This window comes from Battus philenor, unplaced genomic scaffold (assembly GCF_028537555.1).
Source record: "Battus philenor isolate CCGP_79_NKW_IND1 unplaced genomic scaffold, ilBatPhil1.0.hap1 SCAF_28, whole genome shotgun sequence".
NCBI classification, from domain to species: Eukaryota; Metazoa; Arthropoda; class Insecta; order Lepidoptera; family Papilionidae; genus Battus; species Battus philenor.
In genome coordinates, this window is record NW_027181691.1 from 5,759,725 (window position 1) to 5,785,404 (window position 25,680).

At 32.3% G+C, this 25,680-nt stretch overlaps 2 protein-coding genes across 2 annotated transcripts in view; one reads left to right on the forward strand and one right to left on the reverse strand.

The window, feature by feature from the left end:
• Window positions 1–1,952: 1,952 nt before the first annotated feature.
• LOC137925945 (E3 ubiquitin-protein ligase MARCHF5) lies at window positions 1,953–16,636 on the reverse strand. Its single transcript, XM_068769442.1, has 4 exons — window positions 16,278–16,636; window positions 10,882–11,127; window positions 3,554–3,744; window positions 1,953–2,547 (listed from the first exon to the last, which is right to left on the reverse strand). Exons 1-4 carry the CDS (start codon window positions 16,455–16,457, stop codon window positions 2,175–2,177), a joined length of 990 nt encoding a protein of 329 aa, XP_068625543.1. The 5' UTR covers window positions 16,458–16,636; the 3' UTR covers window positions 1,953–2,174.
• A 1,975-nt stretch (window positions 16,637–18,611) lies between these two features.
• The window catches only part of LOC137925972 (ileal sodium/bile acid cotransporter-like), a 35,965-nt gene continuing 28,896 nt past the window's right edge, over window positions 18,612–25,680 (forward strand). The window contains exon 1 of the mRNA XM_068769478.1: window positions 18,612–18,747. The gene's annotated coding sequence lies outside the window, so the exon portion shown is untranslated. The remainder of the gene's footprint in view (window positions 18,748–25,680) is intronic.

Below are 25,680 nucleotides of genomic sequence, written 5' to 3' on the forward strand. Positions count from 1 at the left end.
ATCTAAATCGTTAGCATCGTAAAACCCAATTTTAAAAATACAAATTAAAATGTTTGATTATTATTGATTAAGTAATATTACATTGACAATTTATACAAAACACATCCCAATATTTATTTCTAGCAAGACTAAGATAATATACATAATTTACAAGCTATTTAAAACAATGCAGAAGTGTTATTTTATAGTTATATTAATAATCACCATCATCATTTCAGCAATACGACGTCCACAGCTGGACAAAGGCTTTAACTGTCCATCTTGTGCACACGTCCTACGCTGAGCTTGCCAGCTCCATAAATACAAGGCGAAAATAATTGGCAAGTTAAAAACGTCCCAAAAATATATCTCATCTGCTAGATATAAAACACAAATTATAATCTACAAAACAATTATAGCACAAGATATTACAAACTAAAAATCAAAATATGTTACAACATATTACATAATACAAGTTTAAACATATACACCATTTTTTTTATTTTTTATCTATATCGAAGGCACAATATCTTTATTAAGAATAAATAGCTATAACTCTATAGCTCTAACAATATTGGAAGCTATAATTAAGATTTTAACAATTACAAGTTGCCATGATTAGCAAGTACTGTCTTACTTTGTAAAAATAATCGTATACAAAGCTATGCAAATGTGTACATGATTATTTCGCATATGTTTTCATGAACCATGATGAATTTATATAAATTGTTAATTAGTTTATCCAACCTATTATTTATAAAAAAAAAGACTTTAGTATAAATATACCAGAATTACGAACTATTTTAAATATATCCGCCAATTTCTAAATAACTAAATAGAATGGACAATAATGAGTATTAGAAATCCATTAAATAATATAGACGTACATAAAATTAAAAGTTATACATCGAATCTTGCACTTTTGCACGAAATACGACTGACAAAACGTCACAAAGGTATTGTGGGACAGAGATAGTACTCTACGAAGCCGAAATTAGCCGATTGTCTCTTTCCAAAGGTCGATGCGCAATATTTATCGCAGAGTACTGTATATATGTAAAATGAATATTTGATAAATATCTAAGAATTTAAAATTTTAATATAAACTAAACAGTTATCCGAAATAAGCTATTCAGATGCATATTTACTTAAAGTTGAGTTAGCTTAACGTGGAAAGCAATTTTGTATAAAAAAAATCTTAGATGTGAATTCAGACGAACTAATACCTTTTTGGATACAGATTGATTTCTAAATTACCGACTTTCATTAATTTATCTATTAATATTAATTTCCGCTTACATAATTTCAGAAAAAAAAATAACTAGCCTAAAAAATATCTTTTCGATTCAAAATAACCCAACCATAAGCCATTTAAAAATGTATTTATGTTAAAACATTGATAATTAAAAAAAAATAGTTTCATTGCGTTATTCCAAATATGACGTAAACGGTTAAAATAAAAACATCTTATAAAACCATTGCAAAGTTTGATTAGATTTATTTGGGGCAGATCATAAATTACGTTCGCACTAAATAAAAATTCAACATATTTATTTATAAGCATTTATAGATAGTTTTGAATACCGTTGATTATTTCAAAATTATATGTATCTATCACCGGATTTAAAACAAAATTAAACAATGATTAATGTATATAAGTCAACAATGTTCCACTCATTTTGATCTTGTAATTTTAGAGTTAAAACGAAACGTTAAAAAGGGAGGTCTATGATATCTTGTGTAAATTTATTATGTATGCGTACACTCAGACCCATGAATTTATTACTTTTTTGAAGGAAGAAAACGTGACAGTCACCGCTAAGATATGTTAATGTCTATTCTAGAATAATCCAGAATATTTAAGAAAAAATTAGACATCTTAACAATTCATAAATGATGTATTTCTTATTTATTTTAAATCTTTATTTATTTGCATCAATTTTGAAAAATCCAAAATGTTGTATCTAGCTATCGGTGACATATTTTATGAACGGCCCCATTAGATTTATATTTCAATGCATGACTGCCAATTTACTGTTGACATATCTGTTTTCAGACACACTTACAGCTACGAATCAATGCATTATAAATTGGTATATTTACAATTGCTTTACCAATATATCACATACATAATAGTCGTACACAAGTACATATGTACATATATATACATATGTACATATTTCGTCGCTTCGTAATTAGATGACTTGTTCGGTTTCGTCCCTCGTTGTCGACACAGCATCGGCGTTACTCGGCGCGTTCACTCCTCTGTACAACTTCAGGTTTGACTCGGTATAATCCAAAATTTTTCTACTCGAATGTCTGATATATAGCATTTGTTTGTGGTAAATTTTTAAAGCGCCTTTTATCGTGATGTAAGTTAAACCACCAAGGATAGTTCTGTGAAGGTTGTTGTGTATGGAGCGGAAGAAGATTTTGCCGATGATCGTAGAAATAGTGGGTAGAAGGAGCGCAGAACAAAATATTCTCGTTGGAGACAGGTGTGAGTTTGTGTTGGGATTTGCGTTAGCCGATTGTCCAGTTAATAAGGCCCCTCTATCGCCTTCGACGCTGAAAGTAACGACATTATCTATTATTCATTTAATTAGGTTTGCTAATTACAATTTTACATTCATACTGATTAAGAATAAATTGCATAATGGTGGAGAAATAATGCTATTGTTAAGAATACCAGATGTTCACATAATGTTAGTCCTCATGATCTTGTCTGAAAGATGTACCATATAAGACAAGTATTCCTGCTCTATGCTATGGAACTTTCGCCAAAGTGATCTAAGAGTTGTATGGTTTTCCAATTTGGTAAAGAAGCTCTCCAGGTAGCCCTCGAGTTTCACTATTTTAACAGAGATTTTAGGATAAGCGCACTAAGTGCTCTGCCTTCTTAAACCGGCGGCGTCTACAAATGCCACTTGGGCAGCAGTGTAAGCTAGGTTAAAAGATAAATCGTAAGGATAAAAAGACTCTAGTCGAACTATAGTCTCGACCGGTGAAAAAAAAATGTGAAGAAAAAAGTGATTCATTTTAAAACCGTGGAAAACAACCCGTAGGCGTTCTAAAAAGAACTTTGTCCTATCCATGGAGACATCATCACGTTTAAAATATTTAAATTAAAAAAAAACGCTTAATGACATCTATTGATAAGTTCCCAATATTAAGTAACTAGCAGACAATAATATATATATATATATATATATATATATATATATATATATATATATATTGTGAGGGGGGAGAGAGAGAGATCCGTATGCAAACGAAAGTATAGCCTAGCATATTGACAAGTGGAAGTGGGCAGAGCGCATGGACCTTGTGCTTACAGAGTGGTGACCACGAGCCGGCAAACGTAATAGAGGATGAACACCCATATGGATGTATACAGGCATGCATAGATGGTCAGATGACCTGTAAGGACATTGGAAGGCGTTGGATGCCGCTTCCAACCGGTGTTACTGAAATTCTACGGGGAAAGTCCTTATCCTGCAGTGGACATCCTATAACTGAACTGCAGCTAAACCGCGCTTGATCATTCTGTATAATCATTTAAACCACCACTTACTTGCCAAACGGCAATATATAAGCCAAAGCCGGGATTTTCGCGCAGTACTTCCTCAGGAACAGAAGTACTGAATCTTCCCAATTGTACATCTTCGCACTTATCAGCGTAACTGGTATCGTCGGCAGCAGCACCAGAAGAACCAACGGGTCGGCTGACTCCATCATCTCCAAACCTTCTCTATGTCCAACCACCTGAAAATGTAAACACATTAATATGAAAAAATATATTTTTTTTAAATACTTAATACTTTTACTTAATCATTATGAAACTTCATACGGTGCCGGTAGATGTCATTAGCAGTCGATTGTAACGCACAATCGTTTGACGTAGGTAGTCGTGCAAAACAACACAGCTCTGAAACGAAAACTCATGGAACACCAATCGCAGATCATGCGAGATAAAGCGTTGACTAAAACTTCTCCCAGCTAAGCAACAGCAACCAAGCAAGTTAATGTTAATCCGAGTTTAAGCAGCGATTGTCGCCCCAAGCCAAGACCCCTACAATTACTTCTTCCGACCGACAAGTCGTTGTAGATACTAATTATTGGATTTAAGATTAAATTACTTGATAGCTCTTGAAATATGTAATATGAACTTGCCATTTTCAAGAAAAGTTTTTTTTTAAATTAAAAATAATATTTAAACTCGATGAAAAGAGCAGTCAAATATAAATAAATAAAAAACAATAAAACCTTTGAATATACACAAGATAATTGGTTATTAGTGTAAAAGCTTTCAGAGGTAAATGTATACCTCATTGGTCATTTTCAATCACCTGTATAAATTAATTACTTTGAGAATATTGGTATGCGGCAGGCTTATAACTTCTCGAAGTACAAAGTCTACAGAGTCCGATAGCACAAAATAATTAATTTTAATATGTAGTTATCAGAATTTTGTAAACGCTTTTTTCAAAATTTTATTGTTTCAGTAACTATTGATTTGTAATAGGGTGTACCGTACATTGACAGCAAATCTTTTACGATCTTTTAAACTATTACAATTACTACCAACATTACAATATAAACGGTGTCATTTGCTACAACCATTATTAACGTATCTATAAACAAAACAAAATTTGTATATATCATGAGTATAAGTATATTCTATACCGAGATAACTGACAGCGTAAAATCAGTGGAGCGAATTTATGTCGCGTATGCAGAATAACTTTTGGAAACGGAAAATATTTGACAGCAATTGACAAACAACACAATTAGTTATAATCACGTCATATCTAATAGTGTCTCTGGAAGTTTGAAACTACAAAATTCAGCATTAATTTTCAGGCAAGAAATAAAATTATATTTTTGGTTCCGGAAAATGCAGTTTACTTGAGAATTAAGAGCGATAGACCTTTAGATGGAACACTGAAGAGACATAAACTAAACATCTGTTTATAAATAACCGAAAACTCTATATCGTACCTTAGGAAAGGCCTGGCGAGGTGGGGGCTGAGATAAAAAAAAAAAAGAACGCGAGCGCGCTGCAGCAAGCGTTAAACGTGGACCATACAGGAGCCGTTACTCGCCTTATATTGACGCCCTCACAACTAAGGAACTGTATAGCGGGGTCGTGTAGCAATATGAATAGATGTTTAAGCCAAGATCTTTCAAAACTGCGCTATCTCAAGCCCTGATGGAACTGCAAATTTAAACTAGTATTATAAGTTAGTTCGAGAGCTCACATGTGGGACTCGGTTTGGGCGGCAACAATATATATACCGGAATTGAAAAACGCTAAGCTATTAAATCGCTAGCTCGCGGCGGCAACGATCATACTAGTTTTTACATCAGCCCCCACTTCGCCGCGCTTATCTAAGGCACTGTACATCGGTTTTGGTAACACTTTAATCGAATAATACCAATAATTGCAACCGCTTCACTTTTTTCAATTGCGTTGTAATAATTACTATTGAGTGCCAGTATTATAAGTCACAATGGCGGTAATACCGTAAATATTCTACGAAGGTTTTATTACACAAATTCCGCACCGCAAAGATGTTTTAGTATTGTTAGATTTGTTAATATATTTCTCCGGGTATAAAATGCTGGTGACTTAGAACAGATGTTTTTTTTTTAACAGTACAATACATTATAAATAGGTACTCAAAATATAAACTAAATAGTATAACCTGTAAATCGTGGTTTTATTGACAGAAAAGTGAATAATGATTATAAAGTATCAATCAAAGAGATTTTATACAAAATCACATGATGGTTTGCAAATGACTATATAAACTAAGGTTTTCGAAAGACATATTTTAACAAAAAAATTACATATACATCTTGAAACAAAACTTCCAAAAGAAGATTAAGAGTATAATCCAGGAAAACTGTACAATGCAACACACAAAATAAATCCATCTTTCACTATATCTATACTTGCGGTTGGAAGGTCAATTAGTGAAAAAGATACCTGAAGTCTGCGTACTAAAACTGATTATACTATAACTGTAATAGCTACGTCTCTGACATGTACAACCTATTCAAAACCTATATAATGCAAGGACAGTGTACGGATTATTCGTACAAAATATTTTAAATGACATACTTTTGCCGCTCCGTACGAGATAAGGACAGTAGGTAGGTTCAGTGGTCATTGTCCTATACGAGAATACCTTTTCATTTGATTCGTTCCCATTAAGTTCTATGGTATAGTAGGTAAGAAACGGCCGACTCTACTAAATCATATGCAATTGGTTATTTAAATCCAAGCTCAGTCCTATGTCACTTACTGCACTAAAACTTGCGTCTAAATCTTCATTGGAGTCAATCTACGAACGAGATCCAATCAAGAATGTGGTGATCCGAAAGTAACCGTCAAAAGCCAGCGGATTGACAAGTTGTGGCAGTGAGCAAGCCACATAGCGCATTAAAATGATTGTCATTGCACAAACAAGCACAGCATAAGATGTCTACTCAAAGGGACGAAAAGCTAGACTTCTTGCAGCTGCACACGGACACCTGCACGCAGTGATGCACCAACTGCATAAGGACACATTTAATCTACCTTTATAATTTGATTAAGCCTATGGATTAGGGAGGAATTAGGCCCATTGAAGTACTAACAGAAACATCGGAACATTTCGCTCGAGAACGGAAATGTTTCTTTTTCCAATGATTCTTCTTAGTTGCTCTTGCTCCAAGCTAATTCAGGAAGCGTCTGTCTAAACCAACTAAAGGCTTAGTAAAGGTTTCGAGGTTAGAATCGGAATGCTTAACGTATTAACCCTTAATAGCCTGATTTACGAAAATGATTTTTTTTAATATTACTGTGTTTGATTGAGGGTCTAGATGAAGGGAAAAATCGTTTTTTTTTTTATTTCGTTGGAAAGAATGTTATACAATAGTAAAATTCGTACAGCCAACCTATAAAAATAAACTAATATTAATGTGAACATTCGGTTTAAAAGATTGGTATCAAAATTGAAACTCTAGGCTATTATGGGTTAAGTGTACAACTCAAGCCAAGGTACAAGACTTGGATTTTCTCCCGAGCAGTAGCTGCTGAAGGAGCCGGTACGCTTATTACATACAGATCTAAGCTAAGACGACCGGACTAATTAATGAAAATTAAATATATAAGAGAGTATATATGTACAGCAGTGGACGTCATATAACAGAATTTAAGATGATGAAATCAAATAACGAAGTAAGGTACATCGGAGCAAATGCTAAAAATAACATGTTGCTGATATCGATAACAATGTACCATTATAGAATTGTTCGTATAATAATTCGAAAATTAACTTTCTGCAGCTAGCAGGTGCAGTTGCACTTGTTATCAGCAGAGTGCTGTACTAACAGGTGAAAATTAATAAACAAACTATCGGCGTGCCACTTTTGTTTTAACAACTTTCTCACGATAAACTACGTGCGCAGCCATTACAGATTACTTTCTCACGATAACTGTTTTAATGTCATCTACTTGTGTGATCGAAGCATTAAACAAAAAGTTAATGAAATAATAATAAAGCTTGGAAATACATTGTTCTACTACATTAGTAGTATTACAGATATTGCTAGTGACCACAAAAAAATCGTCTAAGTTCATTCAGTTAACCTCAATCTGATCCTAATTTGTGTCAAATTGGGTTCTTATTCCATTCTTCTCATAACGTACACAAGTGGGCACGTAACTAGATAAAAACGTCATAAAATTAACATTTTTAAACATTAATCAATACTTATATAAAAATCACCACAGCCCACAAACTAGTTTCCAAGCCATAATACCACACTGCGATCGCTAACTACCTGCTGCCATGTGTGGCGAATATGGTATTACCATCATAGACATCTTTAAGGGAAACCTATGCCTTGCAGTGGGCATCTACGGACTGAAGCGACGATGATGACGGTGGCCACGGCGACAGCTACGACGACTATCAAACATTATGCTGTGATTAAATAATACGTAAATTTTAATAGAAACTTTTGATCGCATTAATACGATTTTTTTTTTAAAAATCCAATTTAAAAATTTGCTTTACAAAATAATGTACAATATTACTTATTGCATCATTCGCGTTACTACTAAAGATATTATTTCTGGACATTTTTAAGCAGATGTTCATTCAGTTACATCACTGTTTTTTTTTCGTTTTCATTACATCTTCTCTCTTTTCATCCGATGTGTTATGCAGAGGACGCTGCTACCCATTCTCTGAACACTTGTAAATAGTGGCAACCCTACATACTTAATAAAACAAAGATTGATTTATATAAAATTGCATTCCGGAAATCGAACCCGCGACCTACGATCATAAGTCTCAGTCTTCTACCGGTGGGCTAAAATCACTGCCCGTTATTTCATATTATTACATATTCAAATTAGCTACTGTTTATTATTTCTCCATGCAGACATGTGATCACATGGTACAGGGTGATTTGAAATTGATAGAAAATTTTTTGGGCTATTTTTCGTAATATTTATATTAGTAGGTAAAAAATATTTATTACTAAATAATGGTATTGCTGTGAATGGACAAATGATTATATTAATTTGTATAATGCATATATCAATGAAACGCCTTTCTAATTTCTTATACAAAAACTACAATTTGCGCTAAATTTATAGAATATGTATGTCACATATGTATAATATAACATTGATATAAAGCAGGGAGTGCCAAGCCAATGGCGGCCGTACTGTCGAGCAATTTTTCAAAAAAGTAACAAACTTTTCGTGAACCGCAATTAAATAAGTTTTGTTTATAAAACTAAGTAAGGTATGCAAAAGAGTAATAAAAATATAGATACTATATTTTTTAATATAATATTGAGAACTTTAGAAACTCGTACAAAATAAGTGTATTGAATTTAAATATATTTTCACACTTATTTCATTTATTTAATTTTCATGATAATTCTTTAAAATTTGGTAAATAATTGGTGACAAAACTATTCAGTAATTCTTTCAGATGTCGGTTATTTAATTGGTTAGTGCTTGGTTTTCACTACAATTTTTTTAAATATAATGACACAAAAATGAAAAGGAAGGTCGGGTACATTTATCGAGATTGATTATTTATTTAAAGAACTGCAGGTTAGCAACCCCTGGTTTCATACCAGTCTTAGTCATTTCTCTGAGAATCCAAATAAACCATTGAATCGAAACATAACTAGGTGTAATTTAAATAATAACAAATCATTTTAAAAAATCCTAATGAATTTCAAATAATATTCGATAATACAAGTATGAATTTGACTTTTGTTAAAAACTTATTTAGTTTCTGAAAAACAAAAACTGAAAAAAACGAGGTATATCATAAAACTACTCGGTACCTGATTCTACAGTCATACAGTTAAATTTGGTTAAACTGACAAATAGTCATCATATGAACTGGGACAAAATTAGTACACACCGTTACATTTATTAGGCTCTAAACATTTAAACACGAACGCTTAGAACCTTCTGTGTTACAGTTATTGTAAGTACGTAACACAAAATAGTGTATACTTTTCAAAATAACATTAAAAATTTACACTCATATCAGCTGATAGACGTCCACTAAAAGGCATATGCCTCACCGAAAGAGTGCCACGTTCACCGGTCTTTCACTGCACGCATTCGGCGACTTTCCTTAACTATGTCGTCGGTCCATCAAATCCAGTGTTTCCCAATCTTTTTGTGCCATGCCCCACCATAACTTTTCTAAAATTCTTACGCCCTCCGAAATAACATACATATTTTTGATATTAAAGAGAAAGGGCTGAACACGTGTAGAGCCCATGTCGCGGGATAAATCCCCCTTAACAATTAAATCGTCTCCGTGTGGGGCGTGGGCCCAGCGTTGGGAAACACTGATCCAGTCGGTTGCTGATATATGATGTATCATCCTTAATCATATGTACAAAATACGTTTATTTTCAATCGTCCAAATTTGTATTGTCATGCCCCGAAATCTTTAACCCAAAAGTATAAAGAAATAAATCCGCCATTACACAACTTAGTGAAATTAGTGAAGAAATAAATACATACAATAGCTAACAAACAAAGCATTTGAAAGTAGAATAACGTTATAATGTGTTTTTATTCCTCAAAATTATCCCGGTCACATCAAAGACAATATAAATGTGATAATAGAGCTATAACCTTTCGTTTGCCGCAACATGGCGCCTGTCTGTGTCATGAACGGATTTTTAAATGATAGTAATACATCCGGAACAAGCGATTTTAAGCAGTATTTTAAGGCGAATCGATATAACGTAGACTACTTTATTTCGAGCAGACCTGATCCGTACGCACCCAGTGAGTTCAGACAGACATGTCCATAGACAGTTGGCAGGTTAAATTAATCCTTTACCGGAAAGTAGTTCACGTTTAATGATATCTAGTCAACATTGATATCGCTTGTACTGCCGAAATTTAAAAGTAAAATTAAATATGGTTTGATAAAAACTTCCTGTGTATACATTTTACTTTGTCGTCTAAATGTCAATATTTCGTTGGTACTCGTTACAAAAAATAACTGTTTGTGTTAACTGTACATCATCATCTCAGCCAAAGGAGTCCCACTACTGGACTAAGTCCAGCTCCTCCATAGATTATCAATAGGACCGAATGTAAGCCGCCTGCATCCAGTACCTTCCGACGACCTTAAAGTCCCTCGCGCGTTCCTGAACTACGACAGCATTGCTACTAACGCGTGTTAGTTGCATTTACAACTCGCTACAATACCGATGCTAACACGATACTGCATCGTGACGAGGAGAGGACAGAGGTAAGAATAAACATTTACTGAGGCGAACTAACTTAAAATTAAGTATACTTTCATCTACAAAAACTTATAACAAATGGCAACATTTAATCATAAATCTTACCTGCATAACTGTCACCGCTCCATATGTTATTGCAATCCAATAGATGGAGCCAAGGAGTACCCCACCTGCTATAAATGGGCTGATCTTGTGAGTTATCTCTTCTAACGTATCCAATAAAGCTACGAAAGTGCCCATGGATGGAAATACCACAATATACTCGGCTTTGCACTGAGGGCAGAGGACCTTCCGACTAATATTTCCTCGTTGCTTTTCATCCACCCAGCGCTGGAGGCAACTTTGATGTACCTGGAACAATTATCATAAAAACTAATATAAATTTTGTGTAAAGGAATGTACATTAACATTACTCAGCTCTACTCGGGTAGAACGGTTTACTACGTGCCAAAACCTTTGTGCAACTGGAACGCGTCTGTCCAGCTTTTGTTTTATTTTTAAATTCACGGACTGTTCCGCTCCGTGAACTCAGTTCCGATAAAGCCCCCGGGCTAACAGCATCGACCTCAACCTAGAATAAGCTTGTAACACTACAATGGGGAAAAAGGTAAATAGCGGCACCAAAGGCAGTGATGCTGTAGATGACCTGGCCCGGAGAGGCTCCAGCACGGTCGGACAGCTCGGAGCCTCTGAAGCCACTACCAATCGGTAAAGCCAAATCTCTCGTAACGGATCGTACTAGGTGTCAACACAATAAGCAATGGCGGGCCATGAGAAGTTCTGACAAGCAAGGGGCAATGCCTATCATAAGCTGCCGACTCTCCCAACACCCTGCTGTCGCGTCCCGGACTGCGCCTAGTGGCAGGAATCTTAACCGGTCATGATCTTTTTAAGAAACATGTTTTTATTTTAGATGTGGACTGTACTCTGTAGGGCGTGTCCCGAAAAGGACGAGAGTGCTGCCCATTTACTACTTCGATGTACAGGGTTAGCAACCTACAGTGCTACCCATTTTGTATAATCGAGGTGCCACGATCGCTGGCGACATCAAGAGTCTGCTGGAATTTCCCGAGGAGTTGGGTTGGCTGGAGTAAGGCCGACCCCGACGCAAAGTGACCGCAGTGCCGCTTGGTTGCGGAAACCAGCTCGCAGAGATAAGAATTTCAACTTTAGCACCATCATTATTGTCTTATCACAGCCTTTAATATTATAATACTGAATTTTCCGAGGCAAGTCTTATTCAATAAAAATATCAATATGTTATTTTTTTAACAAAGGCATTAATTTATATAATGTGAAAGACATATATTTTTATCATACAACATTTGCATATGTTGTAATGGAATTATATATGAACAATATAATAAATAGGATATAAAATCATAGGCAAATCGTATTAATAATAGCGCGTAGGAATTAATTGTCCATCTACTGAATTAAGGATATTATAAAAGTAACCACAAAATTTTCATCCGAGTTTGTTGTGGGCTCTTCTCAAATCAGAGCATCTTAGAAACCCTCGAGCTTTACATTGAAGGTTCGCATTATGGGGAAACTCAATCTAATTCAAGTGTCCTTTAAATTGGGCTCTTCTGGCATTCTCTAATGTTGAACACAGGTGGTTACTGTAAATAATCCAACATGGACCAAATCCAATATGGGTAAATGAAGGTATAAATAATTGACCTAATAAAGTAAAACTGTTGATGTATTTTAGTAAAACAAAAAGAAATCCGCACATTTTGAAATATTCTTCATAGTTATGATCTTAAAAAGAAGAGTTGAAAAATACATATAAAATTAACCTGCCTTCCTTCTCAGAAGTTTTAAATGACAATTTCATTATATTATTGTAATCTTCTATAATATTTAATGAAAACAAATAAAACTTACCCAAATATTAGTTACATGCAAATACACAAAAGTTTATTGACATTTTAACAATTGGTTTATCTTATTTGGGGAAGTGAAATCAATTGCAAAATGAAAACAATATGATAAAGGTATTATACTGAATAGTTATCAAATCAGTAATTATCAAATGTGGAACATTATTATATCAATACATAAATTGCACATCAAAGTAATCATTTAATAAATATGAATGAATAGGTAAATTAAAATATTTTAAGGTTGGTTCCACAAATATGCTTATGTCATAAAATTTGATACAAATTACTTGAAAATTATAGGAAAAAATATTTATTAATGTCGTTGTTTTAGCCCTAAGACGCCTACGGGAAGGCATAGGCCTCTACCAAAGACATTATAGGGGAATATACCATACACGCACCTCTCGGCAGGCAGGTTGCCAATCGCAGTGTGGTATTATGGTATGCATAGATTGCAAAATGAGCACAGTTCCGATTGGTTTCGGAAATCAACCTGCTGAGCAAGACAAGAAAAATATGATACGCACAGGACTCCACTGCCCATCCTCCTATATATTTCCTCCCATCCTATATAATTAATGCACAAAGTATGAATTATGCAAGATTTTATCCCGGAAAATAAACCCGCAATCTAAAATCTGTTATAAAAGAAGTGTTTATAACTTTCTTTAAGGATAGTTTATGTTTTACATGGTAATTCTCTGTCTATATTGTAAATGTTAATTAAAACTATAGTTTCTTTGAATTTAAGTATTAAAATTAAAACCTCACTTCCAAAATTAAATGTATTTTCTACATTTACTTATTTATCATCAGACTAACAGTATAAATAAACACTGATAATGTACTAATATTATGCTGGTCTCTATATGCCAAGTTCTAAATAAATTGGTAGGTATCATTCAGGTACAATTCAATTCTTGAATATATTGGTATAAATCACAGCTGACACTAAATCTTCCTGAGCTATGTGCCAACCCTGTATAACTCATATTTGTGAGTTTTGACTACTTTGTGAATTGCCCTTAAGGTTGATTATTAGTGTAATTATATTTATATTGGGCCTTTGCATTTTATAGAGGTCTGTAATGACATAACATAAACATGCATTAACAATAGCTACAGAGCATGTCTTTATGAATAGACCTTACTTTAATTTTACAAGTATGTGCATGTTTCAAACCAAATCTATGTAAATGGGATTACTGTTGTATAGCTGAAGGAAATACTTAAAAAATGCTATTAAGTAAACTGTCTCTCTGCTAGTCCTCTTAGACTAACTATTACACTTATCTAAAATCGGAATTAGCATTAAAATATTAATTACCAGGGACTGTATATTTGTATGCATATTTAAATAATCTTATTATTATGGTAATGGCTTTAATAAAGTTTTATAAGACTATAAGATAAATTAACAAATGGAACTATTAAGTCTCTATCTATACACAAACATATAATTTATCATCTCACTTACACAAGCATGTATATAAAATTCCCTATAATGCCCTTTCTCATACTATGATGTTTATAAAACAAAAGTGGTTTGATCATCGAGAAGCTTTCCTAAGATCAAAGGTCTACAGAGATTTCTCAAGAAGTTGGGTTGGGTTGTGTAAGGCTAACCGTGAATACAGTGTAAACTGGTTGCAGAAACCAGCCCACAGAGACAAAACAAGGCAAATAAAATAAAAAAACACTTCAATTCTAAATATGAATTTAAATAGATATCCAAAGTATCATATAATAAAAACAAAGATTTTGTAAGTTTTTAAAATAATACTTTTACAAACACTTATAATATGAGAAATTTGATCAATATTCCAAACTAAAAATGTTCTATGTCTCCAAAAAGTTTTATTAAAAAATTTTAAAAGAATTTCAAGAAAGAAAAACTGTAGAGTAATCAATCAATGTTTACAACTCTTAATATAAATATGATAAGAGATGAGTCATAAAATAAAAATAAATGAAAATGTGCATAAACATGCAATTTTTATACCCAGCACTTTGTGATATTGTAGTGTTGCAACAGAACAATAACATTAAAAGAGTCCATTATGAGTTAAAGAGTTCATTCTTAATAAAATAAGATTTATAAATAACTTCTAAGATATCAACACTGCACTTTGTTTAATATATTTAAACATTCTAATGATATTCTTAAGAATATTAATGAATTTTATTTCATTTTATTTAATGCATTGAGTATTGTTTGCTGAAACCTGCTGTAATACCTGGGAAATGATTTGATATGTCCACTTTTAGATAGTAAAGGTCCAGGTGTTGCTTGCTACTTTTATGATATCATTCTTTGAGCATATCTTTAGTTGTATGACTTTTCTACACCTGTGGCATCCATTCTAGCAATCACTTGCATCAACAATCTAGGTTTCTGGCAATTTAACCAGCCCATTTCTATTTTAGTATTATCACCCTTAGACACAAGACATGACTCAAATGTCTGAGCCACTTGTTTATCTTATGATCCTTTATCAAGTTAACTGTGGCACCCTCATTAAAAATGCATACAGTTTTGTGATATCACATACATATTAAACTGAAAATCCAATAAATTCAATTAAATATATACATAATATACAAGCAAAAAATCAAATTCTTGCTGTAGAGTAATGTTCTATATAATACAGACAGCTATTTCTGAAATATCTCTGTAGTATTTATGCTAGCTAAGATTCAAATTAAAAAGGTATTCTGTTACCACCTGTGGTGTAAAATAAAATCTAAAAGATGTTATTAAAGCATATAAATAAATTCATTATACAAACTTGTAAACTATTTTAACAGGTTTAACTATTTTATATTTGTTTGTTTTATTCCAGCATAGCCAGTCAAGGTTCATAAATTTGAGACTACTTCTTAAAAAATGTTATATAGGAATATACAAAGTTTATTTAACAAAGGGAAGTCTAGGAAATAGAATTTCTTGCCTAGTTAACACATTATTCTGTAATTAGGCATCTGCTGATTTTATAAATAGCCTCAAAATATTCTTAACTTCTTAAAATTCGAGAATATGTATTGTTTTTCTCAAAAATTACAAATTAAATAGCTCATGGTCATTGATTTATATGCATGAGTATACCCATCAATACACAAAATTGTACCACTTCTCCATGAGTCCATGAATGACATTAGCCAAACTTTCTCCTCAATTTGTCTTCCTGGCCTAGGTAATTATTTGGACCTATTCACTTTTTTCCACTCCAATCTCAATTGATGTTATAATGCAGACATTACTTAAAACTGGTCTTTCTAGATTCATTACAAGGACAATTGCTTCTCAACCAGAGTGTGAGAATGGACAAATATGACAACATTTGTGTATTTAATGTTTGACAGATCTGCACCTGATATTTAGATTAAAATTATTCCATGTAAATTATGATTGAATATCTTCCACTTAAACATGAGTAAAAGTGTCGGAATTTAGTATGAAGGAAAGACTTACTGGATTCAGCTATCTTCCACCTTCTCCTATTTGAAAATTGTTACCTAGTTGTACCTATTATTAGATATATTGCAGTAAGTGTGTAACGTTGAAGTATACGAAAATATTTCTAGCGAAATTGATAAAATGGTACTTACCCACTTTGTGGTACCAATACATTTGCATGGTTGCACCCAAGCAGCAAGTCTATCATCAGCTTCAGTCGCAAAACAAACCCAGCAAGACTTCTGGTTTTCATCCTCCGTAGTCTGCAAAGCCTTAGAGGCACCAGGATTTGAATCTGTTGTCACAGAACTGGGCTTCTCCTCGTTAGCCATTACAATGTACGTAAGCAGAATAAAATGGTAGGTATCCACTATATTTCACTAGTTGCCTGTGATTAGTTCTACAGAAGCTACATATACAGCCAAGAAAAACAATACAAAAATCCGTAAATAACACAAAAGACTTCAGTCGAGATGTTTTGTTGTAGCTGTAGTCTAACACGAGCTGTGAACGAAACTAAACATTAAAGAAAATGAAGTTTGACATTTACTTTTAAAACTTAATATTTGACAGTTTTTACTGTCATTTCAGTAAGCCACAGAAAATTTATTTACCTACAATTGTTTCAATTATAATTTAATCTGCAAACATAGAAAAATGTGTAAATGGTACTTTTATTAATTCCTTGGTTTTTATAATTAATTTAATATCACTGGTTCAAAGTTATGGTAATATTGATAATAAAGATTTGAATATATCACTTAGATTCTGACATTTACGTAAAAGAACTTGGAAAGTGATGCGTACCTTTTAAATAATATTTTTAGAAGCAACAAATAAAACATATATTATTTTTTTGTTATCTTTTTAGAAAATACTTCGATCTCTAATCTTTGAAAATAAGCTGTTAGTTCAGACGTTGTTAAATAATAACCTGGGAAATCCAAAACATTGTTATTATTACGTGAAAAAAAAAAACATTTTTTAAAAATTTTAAAACTAAAAGGTATAGGTTAATAAAAAATACATGAACGCAGAATCTGGCAGCACTGTTAAACAATTAAAGGTGTTGAAGGTTAGTTTTAAATTTATGCAATAAAACGTATATAATATAATTATTTTTAAAATCATGTATTACTTTTTAACATAAGTTAAATATTATTATGAAAATTTGCTGTTTAAACAATAACTTCAAACTGTAAGTACTTATTCAATAACTCGCGGATCGCATATAAAACTCTTATAAAACTTCGTTTTGAAGTAATTTAGTTGGTTCTTGTGTGTTATTTTCACTTTGGGCTTTATCTGCTATTTTTGTATTAAAGTTTTACGTAACTACATTTGTGTAGACTAAAATTAGTTTATGCCTTTTACATAACTAGGTTGATATATATTAGTAAATATTAAACACTCATAATCTTAAAATTTTAATTTTTTTATGATGCGGATATCACGAAACTTGTTAATAATTGTTGCATTGATTCAGCCAAAATAACAATTCTGTTATAAATTACACTGAATATAACGAAAAAGTTACATGACACCGGATTCTTAGACTTTATTTTTTAAAAAAAGTATTTGTTCTTATATAACTCAGGGCTGTTAAATTATATATTATAAAACACTAGTATATTATTAAATACCACAAAAGTTAATATGCAGAGGAACAACATAATGTATAACAAAAGTTACAAGATAAAGTACAAATACGGTTTATGTTAAATTTATAAAATAACTTCTAAAATGTTTCTTACTTTTATAATTTGAAACAAGTACAAGACTTAAACACTCCAATATAAATAATGTAGGTCTGGAAATTCCTGTTATACACATTATTTACAATGTAAGATATTTATAAAATGGTTTTATGTTATAATTTGTTTTCATTTATTTACATATATTCAGCACATTTAATTTTTTTTCACTCATTAAATTATAAATGAATGTATAGTGATGTTTATCTTTATAACTACTTTAATAAGAAAATTTTAAGTTAAAGAATTATATGAAGCTTTCATGTTAGTTGGATAAAATGAAATAAACTTTTTAAAATAATAAATTACAGGTACAGAAGTCACTTTGCATTATAACCTTGAAATATCGTAAGGAGAACGCTATTGCAAAAACATACAGTGTTACCATTTTCTTACATTTCCCTTATTTTGCGAATTTTTTCAGACAATATTCATTTTTGTCATAATATTGACATTATGAATAGACATAATACCCTTGAAAAGTGTAAAACATTAAATTATATTTGCGTCTAACTTTACTGAAGTATAAAAAAGTTTAAATTGTGTTCAAGTTATATAATATTTGATCATAGTTGAATTAAAAACTGAACATTTTTTAAATTATTTATGAAATTAATTAATTGAATAGTAAATATGTTAATTTATTTTAAAATTTTAAACATTATATGAAATCTTTCAATTTTTAAAATGAATTATGGCAATCTATCTTTTTGCTTAACTCAGCCGCCAGTATGTGCGACCGTCCCGTGAAAAGTTGACGTATATTGTGTCAAATTTTTAAATAAGAATTAACTTCGAGGTCTGTTATCGCGCTACTTTCACTTCAATCTTAGTTTAAGTTGCGTCACACTGCTTACTGTAGCTCAGGGTAAGTTCACGTGATTCTATGTATGTATGTTTTATTCCATTTAAATAATCTTGGTATGTGACAGGTCAGCTTTTCAAGGAATAGACTGTTTGCAAGACTATTTAATGAGTACAAAATACTTTAGTTACATTTTTTCACATGTTTATATTGCCGATATAACCTAATGTTGCAACTAAAAAAGAAAACATAACCATAATGACATTTAATGTTATTCTTATATGTTACGTTTGTTAAGTACTACACTACGGACATATAAATTGCATTAATTATGTGGTTTTTGCAAAATATATACATAGTTGTAATTATGCTGTTACACAGAGGTGCGATATGTTATTAAATCTTTACGCTATACTCTTTGTAATTCTTACACAGAAACTGTAACTTAAGCAAAGAATAAATATCGCTATGACTATTGGCAATAAATAGTTTTTGTAATTTTTGTCATAACATCAAAATTAAAATAAAATAAAACAAAATAATGATATTAAAAATCAAAGCATCCAGCTTTGATTTTTAATATCATTATTTTCTGCAATCGCTCGCTAAATAAAAGTGAAACACTTTGACTTGTTGTTTTTTCAATTAATAAAATGCAACCAGTTTAAATTTTAGTACGTAATATGACGACTTTTTAAATTCACGGATTGTATTCGCCCTTTATAGGAACTAGCGAGTATTGCGTTCGAGTACGATCCCATTTCGAGGACTCCTTAGCTCTCTGACTTGCTGAGTAGTTGGCTGCACTGATTCGTGCTGACTGATCGTTTTAGAACATTCTAGGCATCTTCTATTGTAGGGGTCTCTAAAGTTTTATTCCACATTCCCCTACATTTCCCATTAAAACTAGAAGAAATGTGAAAATTAGATCTATTTATGGAAATTTGCGTCGTAAATATGGAACATTTAAGTTTTTACGCTATCCTGCCTAAAACGATAACTCTAAGCATAAGTTGTGATTTATTCAAAACCTACCTTTTTTCAATGTGTAGTTTGTATTTTTATCAGACAGCAAAGGAAACAGAGCCGCCTGTTTTTGTTTTTTGGCTAAACAGATAGCTAAATTTTATTTCAAAACATCTTTTCTTGGGTGTCAAAATAATTGATTTTAAATAATCTCACGTACACAGGTAATTTTCTTACATGTTGCTGTTCGTAACTAAAATATTATTTGAGAAGGGTTAGACATATGTATAAACTAATTTTTGCATTTTTCTTAAAGATCAAACACTGGATAACATGTTTTATAAACCATCACCCTTTTGTCAAACAGAAGGTAACTTCTGATATAGTATACGTAAATAAACAAAATTATATTAAAATTTGAAAAACGTTTTATTTTTAGTCTTATTAGCCTTATTAGTTAGCCTATTCAAGTTTTCAATATTTACCTTCCAATGTTGAACGGGGATACGTATTATTTAGTCAAAAGATCATCACAATCACAAAAAACGGCCTTGAATACAGGCATTCTAGAAATCGCTATATAATCAAATTTCGAACTATAAATTTTTTCATGACTCGGCACTAATTTTACTAATGCTTTTATCAGCCTTCAATTTTTCCCGTATAAATAATGTCCTTTACTTATAAAATTTTTGATTCTCTATACTGGTAACTTTGAACACAGAGATTTGTTTAAAATTAAAATTTATTACAAATTTAAGCTAAAACAACTTTGTTACAAAATGATGTGTCATATTAATAAATTTAAAAATTAAAAGAAATTAACAAATTATTAATTTTTGCGACATTTAATTTTGTTAAAGTTTTTTTTTTGTAAATAAAAGGCAGCGTCACTTTTAAGTAAAAATTCGACCATGAAACCAGTTCTGCAGAAACTTCTGGAATAATCATTGACATGTATATTATACAATCATCGTGGCGATCTTTGGGGGAGGCCTCTGCTTTGCAGTGGGCTGACACGAGGAAGATGATATTAGACAAATGTGTAATTTAATTAATTTTATTTTAAACTTAATTTTAATGTACAAAATATTATTGCTAAACATTTAGACAGTGTTATGGTTGTCTGAACTTTTCGTAATAATTAATGATTACAACTTCATTAATTGCCGCTTTCTGTACATAAAAGCTAAAAAAATAATACCCGTATTATTAATTAGTGTGTGGTGATGTGAGGTGCTCATGGTCACTCGAGAAATAGAGAAGGCTATGCTTGGACCCTATCTCGCTGCAGGATCGAAACAGTAATTAGGAGTTCCGCAGAAGAGATCTCTCTGATATGGCGGTGAACGGTTCTCAAGTGTCAACCATGAGCCACATGATTTTGCGTCGGTAGCCCCCCACCACCACCATCACCAGATAGACCGACGACATAATCAAAGTTACGGGCAGCCTACGACCGGTGCATATTGTTCTAATACTAATGTAACTTATAATAAGATCCAATTCACATTTCCCGCACTCTTTTATGTGAAAAGCATGTGGCCAAATTTTAAACCTGTATAAGCTGTAGATTGAAAATATGCATTTTTTTATAAATGCCATCCGCAACTCCCTTGCGAAAAGCATCCTCCTTCCTTTCCTAGCTAACCTCTACTCTGCGAAAGGAATATTTCTATCGAATTTCAAGTCTAAGGCTCATGGTTCCAGAGATACCTTGATCCAAAAGTCCAAAGAAACCTAGAGATGGGAATCTCATATATATTAAGTGAAAGTTTATTCACTTATAGAGGATAGCTACCTACAAATTTTCTTTATCCTTATTTTAATATAATTAAGAACAAAATCAATTTTATTTTTAAACCAAAACAGTTACCAGGTTTTTAAATTATAGAGTGACTAATATACTTTTGGCCAAGGCTGTCTATATAGATAAGTCTGATTATTAATATTCACATATTTTCTTGAAAACAAACTGGGGAAAAATCATTAAGATTTGTTAAAATATTTCACAGTGAGCTATTTATATAAGTGTCCATGACGCAGGGAATATCCTGTTTTTATTTTCGACAAACACAGCGCCGAAATTCACAGAAATGATTAAATATACAAATATGTAATCTGCGACGCGTCGTGCATTGCTATATCATTCTTATATTTTATGTTAAAAATGATATCGTTTTAATTAAGAAAAACTATTGCTACTTACTAACTGCGTACCAGATTGCATTTTTCTTATTAAATTAGGCATATTGTACTGTTTCTCTCAGCGGTGTATTCCTATCGAAACCATATGGCTAAGTACGTGCCAGAAAAAAGACCGTCTGAATGTATTGACGGCAGTGTCAATACCCATCCTCGCCCCGTCACGCTACGCAAATATCTAAGGCGCGGTACAGCGGTTTCGGTAGCACTATAGTGTCGGCTATTGAAATTTTCTGTAATATAATAATATTAACCGATGGAGCGAGGCCTTTCAATTCGGTGGAATGATTTATGTAATAACCTTAAAGACTCTTGAAAGAGCCCTAGAGCTAAATATCTGTAAAAAAAAGATTTAGGTCTAATGTTTTTTTTTTCACTTTCCCACCTCAAACCAATTAATTGCCGAAGCAGTAAATGCCGGCGGTCAAATAACATTTGTCCATAAATATCCAGAATGAATGGTTATAGGTGTTAGCTTTAAAGGGGTGAACATACAGCTGATTTGACAACAAAAAAGCATTTTTACATATTTTGAATCACCCATGTAAAGTGATCACTCTTAAATATTTACATTAATTTATTTCTTATATTGGTATGCGACAAGCTATAACTTCTAGCAGTAGAAAGTTAATAGGGATAAGGCTGTTATACCTTTAACCAATCATCATTCTATTCGTCTATTTTATTTTTATAATTTTTATTAAAGCACAAGAAAAATTTCTTTCTCGTTACAAGTTAAAACACTTGTCTCTAGAAGCCGAACATATGAAATCAATCGAAATAGAAAAATGACATCTTAAAATCAAGCAAATATAACGTCTACTATATTGACGCCCACTGAAAGGCACGGGATATATCATAATCGCCACACTTGGCACGCGGTTTCGTGATGGCAGTGTGGTATTATGATATGCAGAGAACGTTGCTGCCCATCCCTTGGAAACTTGTTTGTGATTTGTGTGCAGTTGAAATCCTATATAATTAGAACACAAATTGTGAATTAAAATAAGATTTTATTCCGGAAAACGAACCCTTGAACTACGATCGCGAGTATCAGTATTCTACCTTTACCTTATAAATAAAGGGATAGTTGGCACATGTCTTATAAATAGTTGTATATTGAAACCCAATAGTTTAATATATTTTCACGATACGAACGTGGGACAGCACTTATATGTAATTGAGTAGTTTATCCTCTGTATAATTTTTCGGTAATGAATCGTATGAACTCATACAAAGAGATCAAAATCAAAAAAATTACTATTAAATTATTGTTTATTATATTACAAAAAACACTGTGCAAAAGGAACTTGTTTTGAAATGTGCATTAAGCCATTATTAATGTTTGTTTCTCGGTAAAATGTCTGTCTGACCTTTTTGTTTATATTGCAACTATATGCAATGCTCTTTGTAATCGTAGGAGGCTAAATGTTATCGTTTTCTTAGGTTACATTAAGAACATATTTGAACATCACTTTATTTTATAATACACAATAAATCATAATAAATCATGGAGCAAAAGTATCTTTCTCGTTTAAGAAAATGTTTTCGAATGGCAGCTACGAGCCGATGGAAGCGGAGTAGGTAGGCCCCTCACTAGTTAGACCGGCGAGACAATTAATGTCGCGGGGAAGATCATCTTGACGAACTTTCGGGAAGGTTTATGTCTAGCAGTGAGTTTCGATCGGCTGACATAATGATGTAAATTAAGTTATATATAGAGTATCATCATCATATCTACATAAGGTGTACACCTTCGTAAATTTTCTATAATATCGGTAGAAAAATTCCTGCTTACAGCATTTTTGACGACCTTAACAAGGTCATATCTGCACCTTGTGAGTGGTGGACGTCGCTGCGCTTATCGGTCCGTACAGGAGCTTAAGGTTCCAGCAGTCATTTGTTCTGCGCGCTATTTACCCTGTCCGCTGTCATTTCAACAAATCAGCTGGGCTATGTCGGTTATTGTATAAATATTTTGAATACGGTGAACTTTAATATACCCATAGACCGCCGTACAGTTTCATCATGTATAATTAGAAAATATCAAACCAAGCTTGGTCAAAATGCACCTACTGAATTGGTGGAACTGGACTTATTTACCAACAGTCGTCGCACATTCTCCGAATACCTGTAATATTAACTAAATTCAAAGATTATTGTTTTAATATATTAGCTTTTATGTGTCAATCTAAAATTGCAGATTTAGTCAAAATGTAAAGAGATGTTTGCAATAATCATATGAACTCAACAGAGAATACAACAAAATATTATTTCATTCTCTATTGATGTTACTAAATAAATAAATAACCATACTCCACCGGATTGCCTTCAGAAATAACATTATTTTGTTTCGATATTGCTTAACTTTGTACGGTGTTAATTTCAATAAACTATTTATATAACTATATATATACTTTTATGTGCAAATATTATAACAAGAAGACATTGACTAAAAAACTTTTCGGGTAAAATTTAAAGAATACCAAATGGTTGTGATATATCTAGCCTATTAATTAGTATGTAAATCTTGATGTTTAACGGAAAGTTTTTAAAAGAAAATTTGGCTTTAGTTATTCTAAATCGGCTGTACCGCGCCTTAGGAAAACGAGGGAAGGTAAGGGCAAAGGGAAAAAAACATGAGCTCCGCCGCCGCGAGCCTTGATGGAATGAAAGAAAGGTGCCTACTCCCTCCGTCTTCCCACAGGGCATACCTTAGGCGCTGTACTTCAGTTTCAGTAGTAAATTGACCATAATAATCATGAAGTGAAATTCAAATCTTTAAAAAAATTCACGTAGCTAAATAGATTTAGAGAACAACAGAGATGTATGAATTAAAGACAAACCTTTTTATTTTAGCATATTAACATTTTACTAAAAAAATAAGACGCATGTCCATACACATGTATAATGTGATTCTAATGCAAAACTGATAGTATATTAATGTATGTTAAATTATACGATAGCTAAAATGTTGACATGTGGGCCCCTGCGTATGCGCAGGATGAATAAATAGTTTATTTATGAGTTGACCCGGGAAAACGGGATTTATTTGAATGTGTGAATTTGTAAATTTCGTGTTTTGAAACTGAAAATTCTAGAATGATCCGTGTTGCATTGTTATTTAATTTTTTTATCATTGACTAATGCCATTCTGCCCATTAGTATTCTTTCGAATGTAGATTTTAGAGCAATAATATGTCATCAAATGGTGCTCAACGCGTTTATTATCGAGTTTTTATCCTATGACGTTTGTTCACACTTCTTTTATGATAATATTCTAAGGCTACTCTATTGATTATACTCAACATTTAACTTAAAGGTAGCCACAGTCATGGGTTCCATCTAGAGCTGCGAATTGTGACTTTATAATTGTGCTTTACAATACAACTTCAAACCAGATCGGAAGGCCAAGCTACAAGATAGCTTTGGTGGACGATTCCCGAACTTAAACTTGGCGCAAAGACTATAGAAGACACATCTGCTTAGGCTTATCGTATTAAACACTTTTTACATTCAAATTAGATAGATCACGTTTATATTGTTTCTATAATTGAATAATTTTTATTACAATAAAAACATAACTTAATTCATTTCTTTTTCTTCGTCTGTTTCTTTCCGAGGCAAGTGCGATCGAACCAATGCTGATCGAAATTATTGTATTATATTTATAATATGTATTAAACCTTATTTATTATAAGTATATATGTTATATACGTATGTATGTTTAAGTATGTATGTTCGTTTGTTAGTAAATATGTAGTTTTTGTACACGTAAACTACCCATTATTAGTACTTTTACCTTTTCTATACTATGGTTGTCTG